Here is a 26,545-nt window from a genome sequence, read left to right on the forward strand (position 1 = left end):
TATATCATAGAAGCTGATTTACATTATGTAAAAAATGAATTATCCTACACTGTTTTGCATCCTGGGTGTACGGATGACAAAATTTGAATTCTTTTTAAGAAATCAGTTCATAGAACGTCTATTGCACAGATTTAGGGCAACCCAATAGCATCATAAATACTTATTTTAATCCTTTATACTGATCTCTGTACAAAAAATTACTTGAAGTTCTAATGTCACTTTTAATGTCATTTCCCCCCCTTTCTTCATCTATAGTGTAATTGGGGATAACAGTACGCATTATTGCTAATGCAGTACCTTTTCCAAATACAGTGATCCCTCTATTATCGCGAGGGTTCCGTTCCAAGACCCCTTGCGATAATCGATTATTCGCGATGTAGGGTTGCGGAAGTAAAAACACCATCTGTGCATGCGCGCCCTTTTTTTTCTATGGCCGCGCATGTGTAGATGGTGGAGTTTGCGTTCCCCGCCGCCCACGCAAAGGGGAAACCCCGATTCGGCTCCTCGCTGCTGCTGTTTATAAGGTAACTCATAATTTGGAAGTATAATTTGTAAGTTGAAAATTCTGACAAAAGCAAATTCAGATAATAAAATTTGGTTGTTGAAAATGGAAGAAATTGAGAAATTCTTTGACTGTATTTTAATCTAAAAATTCAGATTGTAATTATATAAGAGTATAAGCCTTCTACTCACCCTATGGAAAATTATGGCATGCATTCCTTTCCCCAATTTTTGAATCAATTTTACTTTTCAAAGCAGTTAACAATAAATGAATGGAGTTATAGGTAAATCCTGAGAGAGTATATTCCAGATCTCAAGAAAGGTAATCTTACCTACTTAGGTCCCTGAGAAAGAAATCATATTATGGGTCTAAAAGGTTAATGGCATACAACATCCTTTATTGGAAGAGATTGTTACAGTTTGAATTCATCTTAGATTTTTACATATATAGTATCCATATTTAATGTAAAAAGGACATGAATTGTGACTTTACAGAAGTACAGAATTATTACAAATTAAACTTTAGTCAGGCAAACAGCAATATAGCTATAATAAGGCTTTATAAAGAGCAACAATACGTATCCGTGAACATACTTTTAGGGCAATAAACCTAGTTACTGTATAGCTCATTTTTCCCAGTCAGCAACTGAATATGTTTGGTCTCTGCAGGAATTGTGTGTAATTAGAACATTTGTCCCAGATGTGCTTTTTCAGGAAGCAATTGGACTTCTTGTTTTTTTTCTTTGAAGACAAAAAAATTTGCAGACTACAGGAACCAGGAGCACTATTCACGTAACCCTGAAGTCACAGATAAACCTCTAAGTGCTTCAATGACTCTCGGAAAGGATGCAAATGACCAGCTGTTTTCAAGCAATATAAATCCTCCCATTTCCCACTATCCTGGAGAAGCTTCTTGGATGAGAAGCAAAACGAGAATCTGAAGAAGCTTCTTGGATGAGAAGCAAAATGTCTTCAAAGAAAAAACAAGAAAGCCCAGTTGCCTTCTGAGAAAGCACCTTTGGGACAACCACAACCTGGATGACTGAGAAGCTCTACAGACTTTTAGTTAAAGAATTTATTTTTATTTTTAAAAAGGGGAAGCTCCTTGGGATTACAAAGATTTATTTATATTTTGAAGATGGTAAAGATAGCGTTGCTTTTAAAAATCTACACAGACCTTAATGTTACTATAGAAAAGCAAGAATGTAGAGAGTGCCCTGTTGGATCAGGCCATAGCCCTATCTGGTCCAGCATATTGTGTTACACAAAGAACATTTGTATTCACTGCGAAGCCAGGACTAAAGGACACTAAACTTAGTCCAATGTCATTCAGTATTTAAGACAGATTATGTATAATTTAGAAGGTACTGTAGTAAACAGCAACAGCATTACTAGATATTTAATCTGACCAGTATTCATGTTTCAGTCCAGGCAGTCTCTAAGAATTTGACACAATTGAAGGGAAGGTGGGGAAAGATTGTTGCTTTATATATCTCTACCAGATCTCCTATTACCCTTCTTTGTTTCAAACTAGAAATGTCTGATTGCTGTAATCTTTCTTCATAAGGGAGCTGTTTGAGTTGTCTAAAATTTTTGGTTGGTAATTTTTGAATTTTTTTAGACCTTTATATCTCTGTTGTATATATCATTCAGCCCTAAAACAAAATAATCTGAATACAAATTTAAAAAAAGCCTTTCCCCAGCATCTTTACCCATTACCGTAATTTCTCATTTTCATCCTGTTTTCTTAGTAATTGCCAGTTCATAAAAACACTTATCCTTTTATTCCAATATGGTTGAATTTGTATAGGAGCTTTAAGAGCTCTTTTTTCAAGTTTTTTAAAATCCTAAGCAACATTTCTTTCAACTTTTCATTTTAGATTCTACACCAAAGTTTGTACTAGTTATTCAAAGCTTGCCTCCTATAAACTCTTATCTTTTCTTTTTTGGTAGGTAAAAGCTTGTGTATTCATGGGGCCGAAAATTGTAAACGAGTCTACCACAGGAGAAGTACAGCAAATAATTGGCTATTACGACATCCATCTGTGGTTAGGCATTCTTCATTTCCACAAGTTAGAAAGTCAATAAACATGGAAGCTTCCTCTTCTGGATTTGTTACATCACCAAATTCTCATCACACAGGTATTTGTTCTATTGTTTTCCTAGCTGCTTTACAAAAATCATCCCTGCTGTGAAATACTGTGTTTAGAATATATATCAACCTCCATAGAATTAATATAATCTAGCCGCTCAGAGCCCGTTTGGAGTGAGCGGCATATAAATACAATAATTAATCAATTTTTCAATTTTTCTAGATCAATTTTTTTAAAAAAATAGAGTTATCTGCAATGGTTATGCAAATTATGAATAGCCCATTCTTAATTTGGACAAGCAGGAGAACAGAGATCTTAAAGAAACTGAGATATTTCATTTTGTTTCTAAAATATTCTATTATCATCATCCAGTATTGTTATGCCCACTTTTGTATTTAAAAAAAGCCATGCCAAAATAGTTATATTTCTTCTCTGAATACTAACAAATTAGATAATTGTAAGTTAATCTGTATATTATGTTTGAAACATACAGATGAATTTACATTAATGTAATTTATGGATATAATTGCTTGTTATTCAGGCATCAAAAGGATTTTCACACCAGTGAGGACAACAGTAGCTACTGGAATTCTTTTTTGAAATATTGGGCTTTCTGGCCATTCTGAGTTTCTGAGCAGCAAGAGCATTTATTTTTATTTCAAGATCACTTTCAAATTACTGACACTCAAAATATTAATAAGCATTCAATTATTGTACAGTTGTTAGAGAGTCAACTCAGTCTAAATTGGAATCAACTCCCCCCAGAGATTCACAGTGCCCCCACCTTCCTGGCCTTTTAAAAAAAATAAATATTTTTATTGATTTTTAATGTTTACATAATATTTTCTAGTACTTTCAGGTGGGTTAACATCAATATATTTACATTTGTACATGTATGACATTCTATCAGTTATTGTTGATTTGCCTTTCTTTTTTGTATCCAGTTGTACCAGTTCATCCAAATAGCAAAGAAATCTGAGCCCTTTTGATCGTTCAGTTCCATAGTCAAACGGTCCATTTCTGCACCGTAGATTTTCTTTTCTTTTTTTTGAAAATCTCTTTATTAATTTTTCTTATATCATTCCCATCACATATTATTTTAGCACCGTAGATTTTCTTGATAATCTCCTTGTCACTGGGGATCTGCTGATTTTTCCATTTTTTTGCTTAGGCTATTCTTACGGCCGTTATAATGTGTAACATTAAATATTTAACATTCTTCTCATACAGATTACTAATAATGCCTAATAGAAAGAACTCTGGTGTACATTCAGTTTCTACATTGGTCATTTCTTGTAACCACTTTCTAAGTTCAATCCAATATTTTTTCGCTTTGGGGCATGACCACCATTTTAAAAACATACCTTTGCCGGCATTGAGTGTTGACATTCTGCTCTAGTTGATAGTATGATTGCGATTGGGATGAGATTGAGCAGATTTAAGTGTTTGGGATTTTAAGATTTGGATTTTATAGCTGCTGCTTATAATTTTATATCTTGTATTTTGTATTATTTTTTATCTTGTAAGCGGCCCCAAGTCTTCTGGAGAAGGACAGCCTAGAAAAACAAACAAAAAAACAAAAAAACAAACAAATTTATGTTTAAATCTATGTAGGAATAATTTAAATTATATCCTCATATACCCAGGTGTATCTATATAGGTTTAAAAAAGTAAAGAACATTGCCTATCTTTGTTATATCACTTCACTCTGTGATTATTGTCCAATTGACTGATGACTACCAGGCATGCAGAGCCAATTGAAGACGTAGCCAAAAGGCATAAAAACATTAACAGTATTTATAAAATGCCATTTGGCCTAAAAAGAGCTTACAGCATGATTTAATCTAAAGTTTCAAAATGATTAAATACATTAAAGGTCATAATTCCACAACAGAGGGCAATGAATTAGAACTAGAAATAAGGCTAAGTTTTAAAAATGGTTTTTAAATGTTAAAATCATAGTTCCAATATTTATAATTTTCTAAGTTTGTGAAGAGGACAGTGGTTCTAGCTACCTTTGCTTACGAAGCATGTGGTATGTTTTGCATTCATCCAACAAATTTATGAATGAAAATGAGCCTTGTCAAAAATCAATTAAATCTAAATCTGAAACCTCCTGAAATCTCATAATCCTGTTTCCAATAACTGATACATTTATTTCTAAACACTCCCTATATCACCAGTGCGAAAATTGGAAGAGGAGGCTAGACTTAAGAACATTTTGAAATGTGTTTGAATATTAGTAGCTTGGGTTGGTAATTAGGCTGTTGGTTTGAGCTGGGAGCTTGACAATTTGGTTGTAGATGCTTCATCACCATTTGAGGAGACATTGTCAATGCATTTTGAATTGTTAGAACTCGGGTCTTTAAATATCTTTTTATGAGATGCAAATTAGTCTGAATGTTGTTTGTTTGGATATTTCTGAATCATGATCTGGTTTCAGATTGTTTGTTTGATTGGCTGGCTGTTATTGCTGGGCTAAAGTTAAATACTGTCTGTGTGATGCAAATTAGGATTAGAGTTGTTTGTCCGAGTGCATCTGAATCATGGTCTGGTTTCAGTTTGTTTGATAAGTGGCTAGCTGTTGTTACTGAGAGGTCCAATTTCTTTTGAGACAATTTTGTTGCTGTGTTAATGGTCGGGATCACGGTTGATGCAGTTCTTTCATTCTCAGCAATTGGAAGACTGGGTTGATGTCAATGTGTCTATTTATTGACATATTGGTGGAAAATCAGGCTTCCAAGGAATTTTCTCTCTCCTTGATTTCACCTGGATTACAATTGTGCTCTCGGTTAGATCAAATTTGTGACCTTCTGAATCATCATGGACTGACATGAGGGATAGTATGGTATAGTAAGAAAGTTTTGTTTCATAAATGGTAGTTTCTAGTCATAGTTATAGGTAATGATAATAATTTCTTTCTTCCTGGAATTTTTCCTAATATTTGTATGGAAATGCTGAACGTTTAGTTCTTTTGCTATTATTTACTTCCCATACATTATCTATTTAATATTTATATTACATTTCCTGTGATTTTGGCTTCAGTGGAAGAAAGAAAAAATAACCCTCATAAATGCCATTATCCTTGACTTTCAGACATGTCCTAAGTCAGTGATGGTGAATCTGTTTTGGCTTGTGTGCCAAAAGTGTGTGTGTGCACGCAATACCATGTGCATGTGTGCCCACACCCATAATACAGAGCACTCCCCCTGCACATTTGCACACACACTGCACCGCCTGCCATACATGCGTGCAAACCCCCTGCTGCCCCCCGTGCATGCTTCCAAACTTCCAGTAGGCCTGTTGGACTGTTTTTCACTTTCCCTGGGGTTCAGGAGGCTTTCTTGAAGCCTGGGGAGAGCGAAAACAGCTGAAAAGAAGGCCAATAATCAGCTGACTAGCACGCACATGCATGCTGGAGCTGACATAGGGCAATGCCTCGCCTGCCCTCAGATATGGCTCCACATGCCACCATGCCATAGATTCACCATCACTGTTCTAAGATGTCTGCCTAAATAATGGCCAATCATTTTACCTTTTTCATGCGTGTAGTCTCACCCTATACTAAAATGTATAAGAGTTAAACACTCCCTTTATGCCAAATTTGAATAACTCTTTTATACAGATTATTTTGGCATTTTAACCAATTATACGTTTGCCACCGTTCGGTTGTAATAATCCAATGGGCATCATTTCACAAGGGTTGTCTGTCAGTAACTATTTCTTTGTACATTTGTGCTTTTGTCATCATTGATAATATTCCATCAATCTCTTTTTCAACTGCCCTAGATTTCCCCAAGAAACTTCTCCAGTAACTCTTCCCTGCACATAAATGTATAAGTTTAGTATTTCATTGATTGGTCTAGTTTTACTTCATTTAATATTCAATTATTCACTCTTTTTGTCCAATGTATTCTCAACTGTTTTCTGCAATACCATAGTCCAAAGACTTTTTTTAAAAAAAATAATCAGCCTTTGGATGGCCCAACTTTCAGAACTATATGTTACAACTGGAAAAACTGGTCATTCTTTATTTTCTATGACATTTTCATAATAATGCCCATAACATAAGGGATAGGAAGTGGGGGAAATCTTAAGCTCAATAAGTTTATTTAAAAGACCTTGAACATATTTAAATCAAACCTGGAAGAAGGATGAGCTTTGCCTGTTGATTTCATCCAATTTTGACATATTCCATAATGCCATTATGATTGAGGAGTTTTTGGTGCCCTCTGTTTTCTTGCTGATATTTCATTACCCAAATTATTGCACTGATGATATTACCTAGTTTGGATAATGAAACATCTATAAGAAAACAACCAAGCTTAGAGAGTACCAGGAACCCCTCATTTCAATCCTGAGGTATAAATATTCTCCTCTATCACAATTATGATTTGAAACATCAAATGTAGGCAGCATTCCCATTACCCAAATCTTGCATAGAGGTAATGGTGGGGAAAGCCCTGTTGGAAGTCCACCTCTTCTATTGCTAGGAGATATGCTGCTGGTACGAACTGTAAAGGAGAAAAGAAAAGGCAAGAAACAGAAATGTTGCCTTATTTAGCCCATCTGGCAAAATGTGCATTTACAACTGTGTTGAAAGTTTGGCTTGGGATAAACATTGCTGTAAGAATGCTGGACAGTTAAGTATGCAGTTATCAGGAAGCATATTTTAGTTGCGCGTCTAAATATGGAAAGTATGCTAGTTTTAGTATGGAAAACATTTGGATTCAGCAGTTGGATGGAATGCCTATTCCAAATGTTGCTATAGTTTATCTCACTGAAAAAGAGTACATTTCTTTTTCTGCAATTAATTATTTCTCATCCTATGTCCACATCTTATGCAAAACAATGATAATACTATAATGCAACATTTATAAAAAAATAAAAATTATTAAAGGACAGCATGTTTTGAACACTCCCAATGAATAGAACTGCTCATAACAACTGCTAATAACTAGTAATAAAATATAATGTGACTGAGTTACATCATTTTGTAACTGAGTCAGATAATAAGAACATAAGAAGAACCATGCTGAATCAGTCCAAAGCCCATTGAGTCCAGCATTCTGTGTCACAAATGGCCCACCCATTGTACGTGGGGATCTTGAGCAGAAAGAGAAGGCAAAACCCTCCCTTTCTCTTGACCCCCAACAAATGGTACTCAAAAAAAGTATTTAAAAAATCTTTATTTCTTTTTCAGTTTTCAGTAGCAATTGAATTGTTATCATAAACTGTTTATGAATAATGAAGAGTATTTCTTGCCGTGGATAAATCCAATTAAATAAATAAATAATACAAAAATAATTTATTAATTTTTCAATAGAAATTAATAGAACATAAATTAATCTTTCAGCAACTGCATTACATTATCTATAGAGTTTTCCTTAAAAATGTCTTAGAAGATAACAAGCACAGTAACAATGAAAGTGATAGCTGCCAATCATCCTATGTATCTGCTTGCGCATAATACCAAAAAATTAAATTTCAAGCAGCCAATATTGTCATAGCTCTTTTATGATTTTACTGAATTCTGAACTAATGGCTATTACCGGTAGTGAATCCAGTTTCAATAAGTTCAATATATCAAATACATCTTTTCACATGTGCAGTTTTAACAATTTATGTTAAAAAGAGTTATTTATTAGTTTATTATTTATTAATTATTATTATTATTTATTTATTATTATTATTATTATTATCAATAATAAAATTTGGAAAACAGATAATTTTGCCTCTGCTATGTTTTGTAAAATTAAGTACTACAATTTTTACTGGTTCAAATTAATTTCTGAACTGTATATTGTAATGCTACATTTTGATATATTTTTGGCAAACAAAAGCTAAACAATATTCCCTGGCTAAAGGGATGTGCTTTGAAACAGCAATTTAATATGCAAATGTAGTTAGTTAAATATTTTGTCACTTTCTAAGTAGCCGATGAGAACAAATGTCTATGGAGAGGTAAGGAGGGCAAATAATAATATGTATGTAATTACAGTACTTCATACAAATTTGAACAAAATATATTATGACACAAGTTGATAATCATGATATTTGTGACGTGACTTAATTTTACATGTTGTTTTGATCCAGGTATGTCACTGGGAGTGAGAAATATATTGTAATTGAATTGTTTGTTGGACTGATATTTCCCTGTACTATTATGTATAGAAAAATAAATACCAAAAATAGTAGTTGCTGCTATGGTACCTTTTCCATTCATTGCTGTTGAAGTCACTACTAAATTGTTGCAAACTCCACCCAATTCTCTTTAATTTCTTTAGATGGAAGGCGGCAATATCATGGTTGTGAGCTAGAAACACAAATACCAATAAGACCTGATGCTCAGAAGACACATGTGGACTTTTCAGAGATTCTTAATGCAATACAAGAAAGTAAGTTATTTTGTCAGTCTTAATTATATAATATGTGTTCATATAGGTCAGTGATGGTGATCCTTTTTTTCCTCTGGTGCCAAAACAGCATGTACATGCGCTAATGCTACACCCATAATTTAATGCCTGGGGAGGGCAAAAACAGCTTTACCCACCACTCCAGAGGCCTTCTGGAGGCCGGAAACGGTCTATTTCTCAAGTCCTGGTAGGCCCAATAAGCTTCCCTGGAGCCAGGGGAAGGTAAAAACGCTCTCCCCCATCCCTCCAGAAGCACTTTGGAAGCCACAAACGCCCTCCCAGAGCCTCCATGCGAGCCAAAAATCAGCAGGTTGGCACACACATGCACATTAGAGATGAGCTAGGGCAACAGCTTGTGTGGCAGCAGATATGGCTCAGCGTTCCACCTGTGGTACCCGTGCCATAGGTTCGCCACCACTGTCCTAGAATATGAAGTCAAATGGACTTTAGGAAATCCGAGCAACAGCAAAGCTATTGGAGGTGACAGTATCCCAGCTGAGCTATTCAAAATCTTAAAAGAAAATACAGTAAAAGTGCTACACTCAATTTTCCAGCCAATTTGGAAAACTCAACAGGGGCCACAAGATTAGAGATTGATTGTGTGGATCACAAGAAATTGTGGTAAGTTCTTAAAGAGATGGCAATACCAGACCATCTTATGTGTCTCTTGAGAAACCTATATGCGGGTAAAGAAGCAACAGTGAGAACTGGACACGAAACTACTGATTGGTTCAAATTGGAAAAGGAGCCCAGCAAAGCAGCATATTGTTGCCCTGCCTTATATTCAGAGCACATCATGAGAAAGGCGGGGCTAGATTAAACAAAAATTGGAATTAAGATTGTCGGGAGAAATATCAGCAACCTCAAATATACCACTGACAGATTTTATTTTCCTGGGCTCCAAGATCACTGCAATTGGGGAAGAAAGGTATGACAGCATACTTAAAAGCAAAGACATCACCCTGCCAGCATGTATAGTTCAAAGCTATGGTTTTCCCAGTTGCAATGTATGACTGTGAAAGTTGAACCATAAAAAGGCTGAGCGCCAAAGAATTATGGTACTGGAGAAGACTTGTGTGATCCCCCTGGACTGCAAAGCGATCAAACTGATCAATCCTAGAGGAAATCAACCCTGGCTGCTCTCTAGAAGGCCATGTCCTGAAGATGAAACTCAAATACTTTGGCCACCTAATGAGAAGATCCTAGTGCTGGGAAAGATTGAGGGCAAAAGAAGAAGGGGACGACAGAGAATGTGGTGGCTGGATTGGAGTCACTGAAGCAGCCGGCATGAGCTTAAATGGACTCCAAAGGATGGTAGAAGACAGGAAGCCCTGGAAGAACGTTTTCCATAAGATTGCGATGGGTCGGACAAGACTTTGCAACTAACAGCAACATGTCTATATTCTGTATTGTGTACATAAGGTATATATTTTATATATCTATAGTATGTATGTGTGCTACAATATATGTATCTGTCTCTAAACAAGATTAATTTTTCACTTCTCTAAAATAATGGTGTTTGTATATATATATATATAGTACATACACTCCAAGCTGGCATTTTTATTGCAATTATTGAATACGCATGAATAAATTTCGAGCAGATTATCTAGAGATGGGAATGAAAAGGTTTACAAATGTAGCAAACTCAACTTGATAATGCAAATAAGATATTTATCATTTATTTGCTTCTTTTTTGTTTCTTTCATGAGTGAAAAATAAATTGAAATATTATTACATCATTTAAACCAAGTCAGTAGAAGATATTTCTTAGCCAAATGTAAAAGTTCGACAATATTTTGTGGTACAGCATTAAAGCTTTCTTCAGAAAATTGGTTTATGTCTCATAGTACTTGGAAAATAATTAGATTCTGTACAATGGATATAAAGGTGAATAATAGACATTGGAATTCCAGTCAAATGTTAAGAAGTTAAATGGCTGCTAATATATATCATGAATTTAAAAACTGTACTGTAGGTCAAAACACGGGGCATGTACTGTTATGTATGAATCACTGCCACTTTGAAGATGCTCTACTTGTTCGTATAACCTGATCTGTTATAATCTGAACCTGCAGTGAGTTTGTGATACAGAACAAAGATAATACATATAGTTCAAGAATGTCTTCTCAGGAAATTTCAAGGCACATGGATAATGTCATTGCAGCTACACCAGAAACAGTTATATACGGTAGTTAGCTTCCTTAGATATCGAATTATAACATCTATCCCATTGCAATTTATGGTGCCATATTTTGGTGATTTATATGGTCTTTCAAGACTGAAGGATGCCAATGCACATTGTATTTGTGAGTGTGTGTGTGTATATATGTGTGTGTGTGTGTGTGTTGGGTGGGTATACATATATCTATCTATATATAATGGTATGTGGTATAATATAGTAATGCATATATATTTGCTGATGCGTTATTTAAATTTATACAGCTATTTGTATAACAGGGATTACATGACTTCTGTAGATGCCATACCCTAAATAAACAAATATAATTATAATAGATACACATTATTATAATTATTTTACCTTATATAATTATTTCAGAGGCCAGACTGATCTTGTTCCTACCAGATGTGCTGAGCTCATTCATGTCAGTTTTGAAAAGATACCCTAAAAATGTTGACATTTTATTATTTAAAGCACTAATGTTTTAATTCTTTGTCACTGTTTTTAGTAGCTAAGGATGTCAATATTATCTTTGATGAATTAGAAGAAATAACAAACTCTTCCAAAGATGATGAGTCTTTACTTCACCATGGAAACTTGACTAGTACTTCAGATGATACTAGTAGGTTGGAATCTATTGAAGAGGTAAGACATTGCATACAAATATTTTATTTATGGATTTCCTTTTGGTGGCTTTGGGTTACTTCTCAATTTACTTTCCAGCTAGAGCTGTGTGTTCTACACACAGTGTTTTCATCATTCTTGTATTATTGTATTATTTTACTAAATTATACTCCCAGATTCCCCTAAAAGCATAGCTCATTCTTGTGCTGAAAATAAACATTTGCTTTGTCATATGAGTGACAGAAAGTCAAACAAGCATATTATATATATTTATTTAAAATTATTAATATGCAGCCTACTAAAAATAAAATAACAAATATAGGATATTCACCTCCAATCATGAAAACCATAACCTCCAGGAACAAAATAAATACAGTACCAGTATTCATCTTATCTTCTGAAGATATGATAAAAAAATAATCTTTAATTGTTTCTGAAACAAATATGGGGGAAGCCATTGTATCTTCATGGGAAAAGAATTCCAAAGGATTACAGAGGAACTTGCCTCTGTGTTACCATCTACTAATGTATACATGCAGGAGGAACAATTAATAAATGTTCCTAAATTGAATATGCCACTTGGAAGATTCTACTCAGTGGAAGGAATCCTATGCAGGTCAATGACCAAAGACGTAAAAAGCCTTGTAGGCAATGACTAGCACTGCAAAATGTATTTGGAAGCCTACAGTACTTCCAAAACTGGGCCATACTATTTTGGATTGGTTGCAGTTCCCATGTAGGGCAGCCTTTCCTTTTAAAGGTAGCCCAAAGTAAAGCACATTACAAATGTGTGATGATGAGGGATAGTTACAAGAACATTTTCTTTCAGAAACAGTTGTGTCAAGCATTCCAAGTATTCCTGCACAGACCATTGTTTCTACCTTCTATTCCAGCAAGAGTCCTAATTCCAAAAGAATCTACAGATTCTGTATCAGCTTCTTTTGAAAAAGTGCAAGTCATTAGTAGTTTAAAATTGAAATATAGTGGATCCAAGTTATTATCTGTTAGAGCAACTACTGGGACAGATAATATGAAAATTTGAAAACATGTAATAGACACACTCAGAAAATAACTGCAATAGGAGTGCAACAATCTGATGATCATAACTACATATGACATGATTATATGGAAATTTTTTATGTGATTTAATAAATCTTCTTTCAGTGTTATGTTGCTTTGTTATGCTATGCTATGCTATCCTATGCAATGCTATGTTATGAATATTTACAGTATATGTTCTGTATAGTTTTCAGATATTCATTCTGAAATCCTTTTCTTACCAAAACTGTTAAAGCCACTAGTCGTGGTGTTGGGTTTTTTTATTTGACAACTGTACCATTTGCCTTTACAGGATATTCCAGAAAAAAATAAATGCAGTGGATTATATTTCAGTGATGGAAAATGTCACATTGACTATATCTTGGTGTATAGAAAATCTAACTTGCAAGCAGAGAAAAGAGAAGTATTTGAAAGAAATATTAGAGCAGAAGGACTTCAGATGGAGAAAGAGGTAGGGAGGTCTGAAAGCAAGAGTATTTCATTGCAATTTATAATTTGTAGCTGATTTCAAGAAGGTTACTAATTGATCTACATAATTGATTAAATACAATCTAGTGATTTTATGCAATGACCTGATTCATCTCAATCTAATTCAGTGGCTTCCGGATTTGACTGAAAACTTGATCCAAAATGAAGATAGAAAAGCCACATCTTTGAAACTAAATATAGTAACAGGACATAAAATCTGATATGTGTTCTGCCGGTGTGTCTCAACCGCCCGTAATTACAGGGTAATTAGTCCAAGAAGTCACACACCACACGATAAAAGGAAAACCCAAAAACAGAAAAACAGAAACAGCTCCCTTTTTAAACGTCAAAGGGATTTTCTGGTACACACAAGGCACAGGTTAAATGCAGTCCAATTGCTCACCCAATAACTGGGAAATTGAGTCCAATTCTAAAGTCCAGAGAGTCCACACACACAATCCTGAACATCAAAAACCACAATCTTGACGAAACAATGAATCAGATAAACTGCCATGAGGCTAAAACACCAGGCTGCACTTTTATCTGTAGCACTAATTACAGCAGTCCCACCCAACCACAGGTGGCCTCTTTTTCTCTTGTAACAATCCTTCAGTTGTTGTCTCCTATGCATCACTCTACGCATGCGTGGATGTGTCATTAATTCTTGTTCAGAATCCAGGGATGATACAGATGACTGATCTCCTCCTGGGCTGTCTGCCAAACTCCCCTCTTCCCTGTCATTCACACTTCCTTGGTCAGAGGAGACTTCGATGTCTCCCCCACATCCACCTCCACATTCCTTGGGCAGGAGCTGGGCCAGAGCTAACCACAACAATATGCAACAGAAACAAAGCAAAATAAAGTTATATTTAGGGTTAGCCTTTGTAAATTTTCTCAGCTTTTTAAGGCAAAAGCTGTTAATGAGCTTGGACTAGAGGACATCTGAGATCCCTTCCAGCTCTATGATTCTTTATTTGTACCACATCTTTTTCTATATCACTTTTATAATAAAGTTTTTTTTAAAAAAAACTCCAGCTCCTAATTGATAGCAGTCTCAATTTTTGTTTATCCAATAAAATCTATTGTTCTTCTATATTCTCTCCTATAATATTAAACAATCTTGAAAGTAACTTCTGAGTGCATTATTCCTAAACAGCCTTAATTTTTTTAATAATCCAATAGTGTTGTTCCATAAAGGGCCTGTCCTCCTTCAAGAATAATCCTTTGCTCTTTTGGTTCCCTATAGCCAGCCTTCCATTCTCTTCCTATCATCTTGTTTATTTTCCAGTCAACAAAACTTTCTCATCAAAGCTTTTCAGTCAACAAAGCTTTCTCATCAAACAACTGATTTGAAAGACTTCATGTATTGTCTTATATATTTTTAGGCACCCACAGGAAATATTCTTTCAAGTCCATCTAGCGCCTTAATTTTCCAAAATCAATGTTTTAGTCCGCCTTTGGCTGTTTTCCAGAGATTAAAGCATCTCATTTTTAAAAAGTCTGAATCTGTCTTTAAAGATTGCTTTGAAACTGCAAAATGCTGTATACAACAACTTGGCTTAGATTGTTGCCTTCTTGGAAAGGGTCTAATTCCTCATCTGTATTCCATTAAAGCCTCTAAAATATGCTGACCACACTTGTCTATTTGTGGTCTTCATAAATAGAGTATGAATTAAAACACATTAGAAAGAAATGTAGTTAGTGCTTGATTCTCTTTCTGGCTAGAGCTTTCAGGAATCTAATGTATGGTACTATAAAAAGCACAAACACAAAACCAATATCTCTGCTGTTCATGTAGGTAATATGCACTTTATACTGAATCAATGAACACTAACTTTATGGTTTTGTGTTTTGCTTTATTAAAAACTTGTATAAGGCTATATACATTTTACAAACCTGAATATTCCTATAACTGCATGATAACTAGATAATTCAAGTGTAAATCTGATCAGTTGAAAAGCAATTATAGTTCCAATCGGTTTTTCTTGCTCCAGTTAGGAGACTTGGAGCAAATGCAAAGAAAGCCAGTATGCCTAAGAGTTAGTGGATTTGATGTTTTATGAAGCACCTTTGAAAGATGTTTCATACAAACCTATATCACAGACATATTGAATATGTACTAATTTCAATACTATTCTGCAATCAAGTTATGAATGAATTGCAAATTCATAAGTTGGAAAACACAAAAATATTTTAACTATGCTAAAACTGATTTACAAACATTATGCTAAGCTCTTTGGTATTCTACAACTTGCATCTCTAACTTTGCAGAAAGGTGGTTCTGAATGGGATTTTCATATACAGTATTTCATTAATGGGTCTGGGAATGAAACACTTGAAGTAGAGTCGTCTTTAGTCTTAAATGATTACTCATATTTTGTGGCCTTTTACACTCTTAACTTTCTATTAAGAAAATATTTGAGAATTATTTTTAAAATATTCTGTGATTTTTAAGCAATATATCATTTTTAAATTCAGTTTACTGTATTTTGAGGGACAATCCTGTTTAATTTTTCCAGAGTCATCATTTCCTGCTTTCTAAATGGTTTCTGCACTAAAACGGGCCTTTCCCCTGTTCAGATCTTTTCTTGTGCTTCGGAATAATTTATCATATTAGTAATGAGAAAAAAAGCATCAGGAGAATTGGGCGATTCCCAAGGTTTACAGAGGTTTTAAAATAAAAAATTACATTTTTACAAATAGGAATTTAACTTATTATCTTTTATCTGTTGCAGTCATCTGTATCAAACAGTGATATCATCTTTGTGAAGTTGCATGCCCCTTGGGAAGTCCTGGGAAAATTTGCAGAACTTATGAATGTAAGAATGCCTTTCAGGTAGGTTTAACTACAATAATAGTGAAAAATGAACATGAAATTGATGCGAATATGATTCTGTTGAAATAATTATGGTTCAACTGCAATTTTCATTTAGTTTTGACTTTGACTTAATATGATATATTCTGCAGTGCAACTAGTTTCATGGGGCATTCTGTCCTTTAGACCCTTCATTACTAGAGGCCAAATCATGCCTTCTGTTTTTTAAAGGGTCTTCTTTGCAGTCAATGAAAGGAAACAAACTTCTGAGTACCAGTTTGTCAGAACCTTTCGGCATATTGATCAGCTATGATCAGCTATAATGAAACATGCATTATTAGAAACAAAGTTCACCTAAACATTCAAGAATTCAGATGGGAGAAATTAAATATTTATTGTTTATAGACGAAGAATTATTAAAATGTGATGTGATAATAATCTACAGTTAACAATATATAATTATAATTTTGATATATTTAACTGTAGATTTTTCTAAAATTGAATATATCACAAAAATTGTAATTGACTAAAACTGATTCCTATATCATATTGTTAGAAATGTGGTATATCAAGATACAGTTTCGTGATATATTCGTATAATTCGTTTCGTGATCAGGTTCTTAAGTAGAAAAGTTTGTAAGTTTGTAAGAAGAAGCAATTTTTCCCAAAGGAATCAATGTAAAAGCAAATAATGTGTGCGGTTGGGGAAACCACAGGGAGGATGGAAGCCCTGTTTCCTCCCAGGAGATTCCTAGAGAGACCCCATGGAGGTTTCTCTCTGCTTTTTCCAGCCCTGTTTCCTATCAGGAGATTCCTAGAGAGGCCCCACAGAGGCTTTCCCCCTCCTTTTCCAGCCCTGTTTCCTCCTAGGAGATTCCTAGAGAGGCCCCATGGAGACTTCTCCCTGCCTTTTTCGGTTACAGTTTCTGAGGCTCGGGTTTGTAAGTGGAAAATGGTTCTTGAGAAGAGCAAAAGAATCTTGAACACCCAGGTCTTATCTAGAAAAGCTCGTAAGTAGAGGCTTTCTTAGGTAGAGGTACCACTGTACATTAGGCATGTGTTACAGTAGCATAAAGCAGTTAATAGTAACATAATATAACACATAAAGAGGTTAATAGTAACATAATGTAACATAGCATAACACATAACTTAGTTCATCTGTCACTCTATAGATTTATATGAGTGTTCTAAAAGATATTTGATTTTACAAAGGATACTATAAATAAATATAAATTAAATTCTTACTATGTAAAATTTTCTGATCTAATTATGTTCTAAATAGGTATTAATATGTGAGGCTAATGACAAAGCATGATTTTTAAATTTTTAACTCCCTAATGTAATTGTTAATTGAACTGTAATGATTTCAGCATTGATTGAATTTTCTTTGTAAGCTGTAAACTTAATTCTAAAAAAAGTTTGAGTAATAAAGTGTGTATGTATATAAATTTAATGCTGACCAAAATGCTTTATGGCTAGCATTCTGCTTCCAGCATTCTTTAAGAAAAAGATAAATGATCTTAAAAGAATGCATAATGTGCTTTGGAAAATTTATGAAAAGAATATGAAAGTAGTGTCCATTTTCTACTGCTTTTTCTCTTGATAATTCAGTTGCTGAATTATGATGCATGTATTCATGAATATGGGCATACATGGTTCCTATGTGACACTAAGTTTCTTTAGTTCTACCAAGTTTCCCAAATGATAAGATCTCTATAATACAACACTAGATTAGAAAAGACAAGTAATGTGTTGAAACTGAACAGGCCCAACAAATATGAGATCTCTCTGCTCAATGTTGTCCTTCAATTGGTTTTGTTCTGCAAATTGTTCTCCTGCATAGGACCTATTGAAGTAGCTATCATCTCACATTATTGTAGTGAATTTCATAAGCGAATTATGCAGCTTTTCCTTTCCATTGGCAATTCTGACATCCAAAAACAAAAGACATTTCTACTTCTAATAACCAAAGTCTTAGCTAAGTTAAGCATGTAATGTTCTTATAGATTTCAAAATCCAACAATTCTTAATCCCTATGAAAAATATCACCTCAATTTTCTTAATAATATTTCCCTTAAAGTAATGAGGTATTTTTTTTGAAGCTTAAGACCTATTGTTAATACAGTTGGACCATTGTCAATTTTATAATTTTATTTTAAATTAAATCTTAATTGAGCAGAATTCCATATCACCTCTGCAACAGGAATAGAGAATTTCTTTCACTGTGTTCCTAAAGCAACTTTCTTCAGTCTAGCTATGCAATCTAAATGTGTTGGACTATAGCTGCCAATAAATTTACAGTATAAGAAGATGGTAACTTTAATCCCAATGCACCTAGAAATAATTTGTAATGCCAGTTGTTTGGGGGCATATCCATTCTGTTTCTAGCATGTTCAGCTTTACTGATCAGCTTATAAATATCTGGAGAAGCTGAGGTCCTTTGACATGCAGGCTGCCATTTGACAATTATTATGCTGCTGAGATGTCCTAACTTTTTATATCAGAAAAGCAATTGCCAATCATTTTCCCAAAGGCAATAGCCAATTATTTTCTATTGCCAATGCATAGAATACTAAACTGAATGTACCGGTATATACCTCCGCTTCTTGTTTAATGACTGCATTTCATTCCAATGACCATGTTCTTAATTAAAATGGTTGCTACAAGAACATGTGACAGAAAGAAAGGGAGAGAGAGACTCCAGCATGTATTGTTGTCAGATACACAAACTTTAGTTTTAAACGCACACATTGTTGAAAAATGAATTTTGTTATACCATTTATTAAAATCATATTTGTGATCATAGTCACATGAGTAAGATAGTTGTTAAATGAAGAGTGACTATGAATATACAGTGTGCATAGATATCCTACATACACATATACATACACATACATACAATAATCAACACTGAAATAAAAAACTATATTGCCACACTGTAGATCTCTAACTCGAGTAGTTTCAGAACTATTATTATTATTATTATTATTATTATTATTATTATTATTATTATTATTTTTATTTTTATTTTTATTTTTATTTTTATTTTTATTTTTATTTTTATTTTTATTAATTAGATTTGTATGCTGCCCCTCTCCGTAGATTCGGGGTGGCTCACAGCAATAATGCAAGAGACACAATTTGTATGAGATATAGATGGTTGCTGGTTCATAACAGAAATGCTTTTTAAATGACTTCCCCCCCACCCGAGGGATTTTTCAACTGGACTTTATTTTTGTTTTTAATAAATGTATCAGTGCATTTTTTTCATCATCTTTTGGCTATAACTCCAAAAATGCATCCAAGGCAACCAACATTTACCCACTTGATGGAATGATCCTGTCTCTGCAAGACAATTAGTCAAAATTAAGTGTTGGCTTAGAATAAATTAAAACACAATGAGCAAACCAGACAGCAATGTTTGAATTGAAAAAGCAGGCGATAAGGAGCAAGAAAGGATGAGAGTGAGAAGAATGTCCAGAGGATGCATTGTGGAATAGTGGGAAAGGGGGAAGGGAGAGTACAAAGCAGTGACCTTTATTCATGCCCTCAATATGGTTGCTGGCCAGTGGTAAGTTGCTCCCGGTTTGGCCTGGTTCTAAGAACCGGTAGCGCTGGGAGACTCCACCCACCTGCCTGGGATGCTTCTAAGCATGCACACAAACTGGTAGTAAAGGGTTTTAGAATCCACAACTGTTGCTGGCCATATAGTCACTTGGCAAGGTGGCAGTGTAAATAAACCCCTACTATGTTGCTTTTTGCTCTTGAGTTAAGCCCATAACATCAATTGTGTTACTTTCTATTCAGAATAAAAAATACATTAAAAATTACATCTAATGCTAATTTGAATTAGTAGCATTGTCCATGAATCTGTTACATCACATTCCTAATGGAGAATGCAAAAGCCATTCTAATTAATAGAATCTCATACTCACATCACAGATGTAGGAGATATAAAAATTGGTAGGGAAGACACATTCTAAATGCCTCAGTATCATACTATTGTGCATGAATATAATATTTTCAAAACTGCACTAGCACGAACATCACCTGATCATGTATTGCATGTATAACTATAATAATTTTCTTTTATATTCTCATACTCAAAAGCATTTTATTACCAGTATAAAAGTTTAGCATTTTTTTCATTTCAGGTTCATGATTCATTGAACCAAAAAATGCTTCAAGGTGCATGAAAGAGTAAAAAAAAGTAACGAACCTGCATGCATGTATACAAACACAGAGAGAAAGTGAGAGAGAAGTTATGGGTGTTTTTGATAGTTCTAATTGTTAATCTCTTTTTAGTTTCTTCTTCACCTCTTACAGGATTCTATCTTCAATCTCCTTTCCTTCCTTGCTAGTTCATACTGTAACTGACGATGGGTTTTCTTCTCGACTGGCTTCATTTTTGCTGTTCTTCCAGGAGAAAAATCTATTACCTGCATCGACGTTACAAGATCCTGAACAAGTTAGTCGGTTTTGTTTTATTTTGGGGAAATTCAGTTTAATCAAAAAGTTAAATCACAGAAGAAAAACCTAAACTATTGTTTCTATAAAAGAAGTAATTACAAATATATTTTTAAATTGAGCTCTTCTAGGCATTATCACTTTATTTCTCAAATATGGTGATAATATTTATATAACACTTCATTAACTTAAAAGTCTATAATAGTGATGGCTAACTTTTTTTTTCCTCGGGTGCCGAAAGCGTGCAATAGTGCGTACGTGTGCGCATGCCCCATGCTGCCCCCCCACATGCACGGATGACCCCACACACCCTATTTTGGGCCTAGCAGGCTTTCCTGAAGCCTCCAGAGGCTGGAAATGGCCCATAAAGTCATAAGGCAAGGAGAATCTGTACTTTTTGTATCCTGCTTTTTCAGACTCCAACTTTCACTTCAATGGCTTGTCACAGGGAATACAGTTGCTTGCGCTACTAACATCTTTGTAGATAGAGATTAGGTTTAGTACTTTTTCTTCCATCTGGTTCCTAAGATAAAATGGAGCTGTTGTATCTGCTTTTCACTTTTAGCAAAATTATTTGTTTGTTTGTTTGTTTATTGATTTATTTATTAGATTTGTATGCCGCCCCTCTCCGAAGATAATTTCCATTGTGCATCTTAATTTTGTTATTTTATTCCTCCTATTAAGAAACCAAAGTTTTATGATTGAAAGCATAATATATAAAAGCAATTAACAAATAATCTGTTAAACAATTTTACCTCAAAGAGTCACTGAATATATAATAAAGCTAAACAAGACACAACTTATTTGTAAAATAAATTATGATGAAAGTAAATATATTTCACAGAGTATTCTCCAAATAATAATATGAAATATTCTACAAAAGAATGATAAATAAGAATAAAAATAAAATGTTTCAGCTAGGAATAAATATTCAGACAATCACAAGTATGTTCTAGACTTTAGCTTTCCATAATCACGTAGCTGGACCAAAAAAGTACGTTTGAAACAAATTAAGATAGCAGTGTTTTTTTAAAAGCTCTTTTTGTGACACATGAGTAGGAAGAAAATGGCAGTTAAATCTTTTCCCTAAATTTCTGCTATCAGAAGCTTTCATAATGATTCTAGGAAGTTGTTATTGTATTTCATTCAGTTTTTCAGATAAGATTAAATTTTTAATCAAAGAATTAAACCTTTTGAAAATAAAATTGCTAATAAACGGTCCATATAGAAATTTTGTGCTAAAGGTTAGTGGCTAAAGCATCCTGAAATTATTGCCATAGGATCTTTTCTTATTTGCTACAATCTCTAAAGCTCTTACTAGCTTTTTGAACTGAGACACTTAAAAGGGAAAGAAATCTAAATGCTTCATTCCTTTGCTTCCTTCTCAAAATCTTTGTCAAAGCAAAGATGTGATTTGAAGAGATGTATCTGAAGAATCCCCCATGCTACATATTATGAAACAAGCCAGATTGACAGTTTTTTTATATATATAGATTGAATACACACATAGGTATACAGTGGTCCCTCGATTTTCGCGGGTTCGAACTTCGCGAAACGGCTATACCACGGTTTTTCAAAAATATTAATTAAATATTTTGCGTTTTCCCCACCCTATACCACAGTTTTTCCTGCCCGATGACATCATACGTCATCGCTAAACTTTTGTCCGCCTTTAATAATTTTTTTTTTAATAAACTTTAATAAATAAACATGGTGAGTAATAATCTAAATGGTTGCTAAGGGAATGAGAAATTGCAGTTTAGGGGTTTAAAGTGTTAAGGGAAGGCTTGTGATACTGTTCATAGCCAAAAATAGTGTATTTACTTCCGCATCTCTACTTCGCGGAAATTCGACTTTCGCGGGAGATCTCGGAACGCATCCCCTGCGAAAATCGAGGGAACACTGTAGTCTGTTTAGTCATGGCAGAGTTAGTTGCCCAGGGTTAATTGTGATTAATGTCTAGAAAATTATTTAATTTAATATCCCTTGCATCCATAAAATGTTTATGTATAGAAAGTGCTTATTTCCACTTAAATGTATCGGTATTGTTAAGTTTGCCTTCTCTCTCATCTGCAGAATTGAGAACCAATTAAGCAGGTTTCGAGGATGGTTACCTAGAAAGCCAATGAGTTTGGACAAGGAAAGACTGCCAGATTTGGAGGAAAATGACTGCTACACGGCTCCATTCAGTCAACAAAGAATTCATCAGTGAGTGTTATTTTAAAAAGGCAAATGTGAAAGGGGAAATATTTATATTTCCATGAAAAATGGGATATTAATGCTTGAGAATTTTTCAAATGCTGAATTCTGAATCTTCCTTAACATATACTAATAAAGCCTACTTATCCTACACCATCTAAGTATTTGCTGGGTGCACAATAGCTAAATAAAAACACTAGGCTAGCAATGTATTTAGTTCTGTTTGTTTCATTATGCTTTGATCCAACTTCTCCATATAAAATGGAGCATACAACATAACATCAACACATCAATTATGAAGTAAATACCAAAATAAAATGCTGAGATAGTTGATCTACTTAAATGCTTATAATCTTCTGCAATGTTCATAATTCTTTTTTTTTAACAGCAATAACAATGGCATTTATGGGTTTTCATTATATGTATGAAAAGAACAAATAACTTTCTGACATAAAGAGATCCCTAACTTGATCAAGATATATATTTTATTCCATTTTATAGAAACATTTACTTTTCTATCATCTCTAAAAATAAAAAGTTGGAAAATTTGTATTGTACAGTGGTTGGGATTTTTTTCTAGGATCAAGTTTGCCATCAAGCATCAGAAACTTACATTTGCCCAGAGACTGCATCATTGTTATTTTATCAATATTTAGGATGTACATAAATGGAAAATGAAAAAAAAAATAGTGCTTGAATGAATTGTAGCAAATAAATAATATTTGAAAGTAAATAGATGTTTCAATATGAAAATAAATTTTGAATTATCTTATTTTTGGAAATTTCATGTTGAATTCTATACTAATCATTATCACCATTACCACCACAATAGGAAAAGAAAATTAGTTAAGCATCTTTCTGGTCCATATAGTACACATATGATATTTTAAAACTATTTTTATTTGATATAATGTCATACACTGTATCTTAGTGTTCTGAAAGAATTATAGCAAAGTAAAGCAGGCTCAATCTACATAAAAATGTGTTGCCTAAATTTTCTTACAGAAAATCAGTACATTTGACCCAATGTAAACTAGAACATTTCCAATCTAGATAAATCAAAATTAATTAATTGGCTGATTTACTGCCAGCTGCAGTCAAAGCAGTTTTTATATGACCTTGTGCTGCACATCTATTTTGCTTTTTATGTCACATTGAGAGCACTTTCAGATATCTAAACAACCATTATCTGAGTCTACCATATAACAAATGAAAATATAATATTTTTAGTATTCAATATTTTAAAAACAGAATTTGTCCAAAAAGTGAATAAAATGACATTTTGTAATCCCGAAGTACACTATCCAGTTGGCCTGCCATAATTCACATGTCTTATGCTAGGCATTTCAGTTGTTTCCATGTCTTGCAGGTACCTTTGGTTATATATTAACTGCTGTGAGGATTGAACGACTCTGAAATGTTTCTAATCCAGATATTTTGGATTTGAAGGCAAAAAGGTATTTCAGTATGTGTAGGATACTATTTCTTAAAGCAGCTGCAGCTTTAAGAAATGGAACACCTTTTTGCCTTTGTATTCTAAGCACAGCCTTAATGTTGACTTGTCATATCTGTTAAGGAATCACATGATACATTTTCATTCAAGTTTGGTATTGATTTAAGATTCAGTGGCCAATTTGGTTAGCATAGAATTGTTAAGGAAATTCATTGCTTACTTCACAATATAAAATGTGTATAATCCTTTCATTTTACAAAGAATATCATTGAAGCTGATTTAGTGACTATATATCCCACAAGCTCTAATAAGCAATAGCTTTTATTTACAATATTCTTAAAAATAGTGCAGTTGACTAGAACTTTTATAGAAGATTCATTTATTTATATTTTTTATGTTTTACTGTTGTTATCAGAAATATTAGTGAGATCTTTTCAGTTGCCAGAAACAATAATTGTATTTTCTTGCTTGTATTTTCAAAACAGCTTTATCATTCACAATAAGGACTCATTTTTTAACAATGCTATAAGAAGTAGAATTGTTCATCATATTTTACAAAGAGTGAAATATGAAGAAGGAAAAAATAAAATCGGTAAGCATGAGTTAAGAGATGCTGCAGTATAGGTAATCTTCAACTTATAATAGTTCATTTATTCTAAGTTACAACAGCACTGTTTTTCACAATTGCAATCTTTATAGCATCCCCATGATCATGTGATCAAAATTCAGATCCTTGGCAACTCATTCATGTTTATGATCATTGCTACGTCCGAAGGTCATGTGATCCCATTTTATGATCTTCTGACAAGCAAAGTCCAGGGGAAGCCAGATTCGGCAATAACTGGGTTACTAATTTATCAACTGCAGTGATTTACTTAACAACTGTAGCAAGAACGATAATAAAATTTGGCAAAACTCACTTAACAAATGTCTGTCTTAACAAAAATGTTGGGCTCAATTGTGGTTGTAAGATGAGGGCTATTAATACAGTGATACCTCGTCTTAAGAACGCCTCTTCATACGAACTTTTCGTGATACGAACCCGGTGTTTAAGATTTTTTTGCCTCTTCTTCCGAACTATTTTCACCTTAGGAACCCAAGCCACTGCCTCTGGGATGCCCCGAAGCGCTGGGATTTCCCTGGGAATCCCTGCCTCTGAACTTCTGTTGCCAGCCAAAGCGCCCGTTCTTGCATTGCAGGGATTTCCCTGAGGCTCCCCTCGCTGGGATTCCCTTCATTTTTGCCAGCGCTGCTTTGAATCCCAGCGACAAACTCACCCCTTCCAAACTGCATGTGGGAAATGAACACAGTGGGGGGGGCAAAAACGGGAGGCAGGAACTCATGGAGCTCAAGAGAGGAGAAAGTTGTGGGGGAGATGAGCAGAGTAGCGGGGACAAAAACGGGAGGCAAAGACTCATGGAGATGAAGAGAGGTTCTTTTCGCCTTGCTTCATTGGGACTGCCACTTCTTGCCACCTCTCACTGTCCCTCCCCCCACTCCGTTTGCCTCAGCTTTGTCTGCCTGCCGCTTTTTTTTTTTAAAGCCTTAATGTTTTGGATTTTCCTAATGGGCTTGCACGCATTATTCACTTTTCCATTGATTCCTATGAGAAACATTGTTTCATCTTATAAACTTTTCACCTTACGAGCCTCGTCCCGGAACCAATTAAGTTCGTAAGACGAGGTATTACTGCAAGCTTCTTAAAACCCACCTGTGTCGTCAGGCATGGGGGAATTAAGATATTCTTTTCCCCGCGGCTTCCACAATTTATGTATGGTACGTTTGTATGTATGATTGGTTTTAAATCAAGGGTTTTTAGTTTTTAGTATTGGATTGTCGCACGTTGTTTTTATTACTGTTGTTAGCCGCCCCGAGTCTATGGAGAAGGGCGGCATACAAATCCAATAAAATGAAATGAAATGAAATGAAATTTCTTGATATAATTATTAGTTTCCAAAATTGTTCCTTTTTGTACCTTTTAGAAAAACTTTCAGGAAAAAAATACTAAAATGTGTGTATACCATTTGCAAGTTGTATCTTACACCTACTGCCCACTCTTTGAATACACAGTCATGTTAGATTGATTGATTGATTGATTCAATTTAAGCACATTTGACTAGAGTAATTGGATGTTGGATGCAATATATTATATTCATTTCAGCTTTTTCTGTTACATGTTAAATATTTCTATTTCTAGGTCTTAATCGGTTACTTACTAATGGTTCCTATGAAGCTGCATTTCCTCTTCATGAGGTATTCTTTTTATTT

At 34.2% G+C, this 26,545-nt stretch overlaps 1 protein-coding gene across 1 annotated transcript in view; it reads left to right on the plus strand.

Moving 5' to 3' along the window:
* The window catches only part of ANO4 (anoctamin 4), a 92,121-nt gene that overhangs the window by 20,529 nt on the left and 45,047 nt on the right, over nucleotides 1-26,545 (plus strand). The window contains exons 4-12 of the mRNA XM_070754788.1: nucleotides 2,455-2,643; nucleotides 8,882-8,992; nucleotides 11,701-11,837; nucleotides 13,168-13,326; nucleotides 16,079-16,179; nucleotides 20,582-20,626; nucleotides 22,702-22,833; nucleotides 24,763-24,869; nucleotides 26,475-26,530. Coding sequence (XP_070610889.1) covers nucleotides 2,455-2,643; nucleotides 8,882-8,992; nucleotides 11,701-11,837; nucleotides 13,168-13,326; nucleotides 16,079-16,179; nucleotides 20,582-20,626; nucleotides 22,702-22,833; nucleotides 24,763-24,869; nucleotides 26,475-26,530 — 1,037 coding nt within the window. The remainder of the gene's footprint in view (nucleotides 1-2,454; nucleotides 2,644-8,881; nucleotides 8,993-11,700; nucleotides 11,838-13,167; nucleotides 13,327-16,078; nucleotides 16,180-20,581; nucleotides 20,627-22,701; nucleotides 22,834-24,762; nucleotides 24,870-26,474; nucleotides 26,531-26,545) is intronic.

Source organism: Erythrolamprus reginae, chromosome 6, assembly GCF_031021105.1.
Source record: "Erythrolamprus reginae isolate rEryReg1 chromosome 6, rEryReg1.hap1, whole genome shotgun sequence".
Lineage (NCBI taxonomy): Eukaryota > Metazoa > Chordata > Lepidosauria > Squamata > Dipsadidae > Erythrolamprus > Erythrolamprus reginae.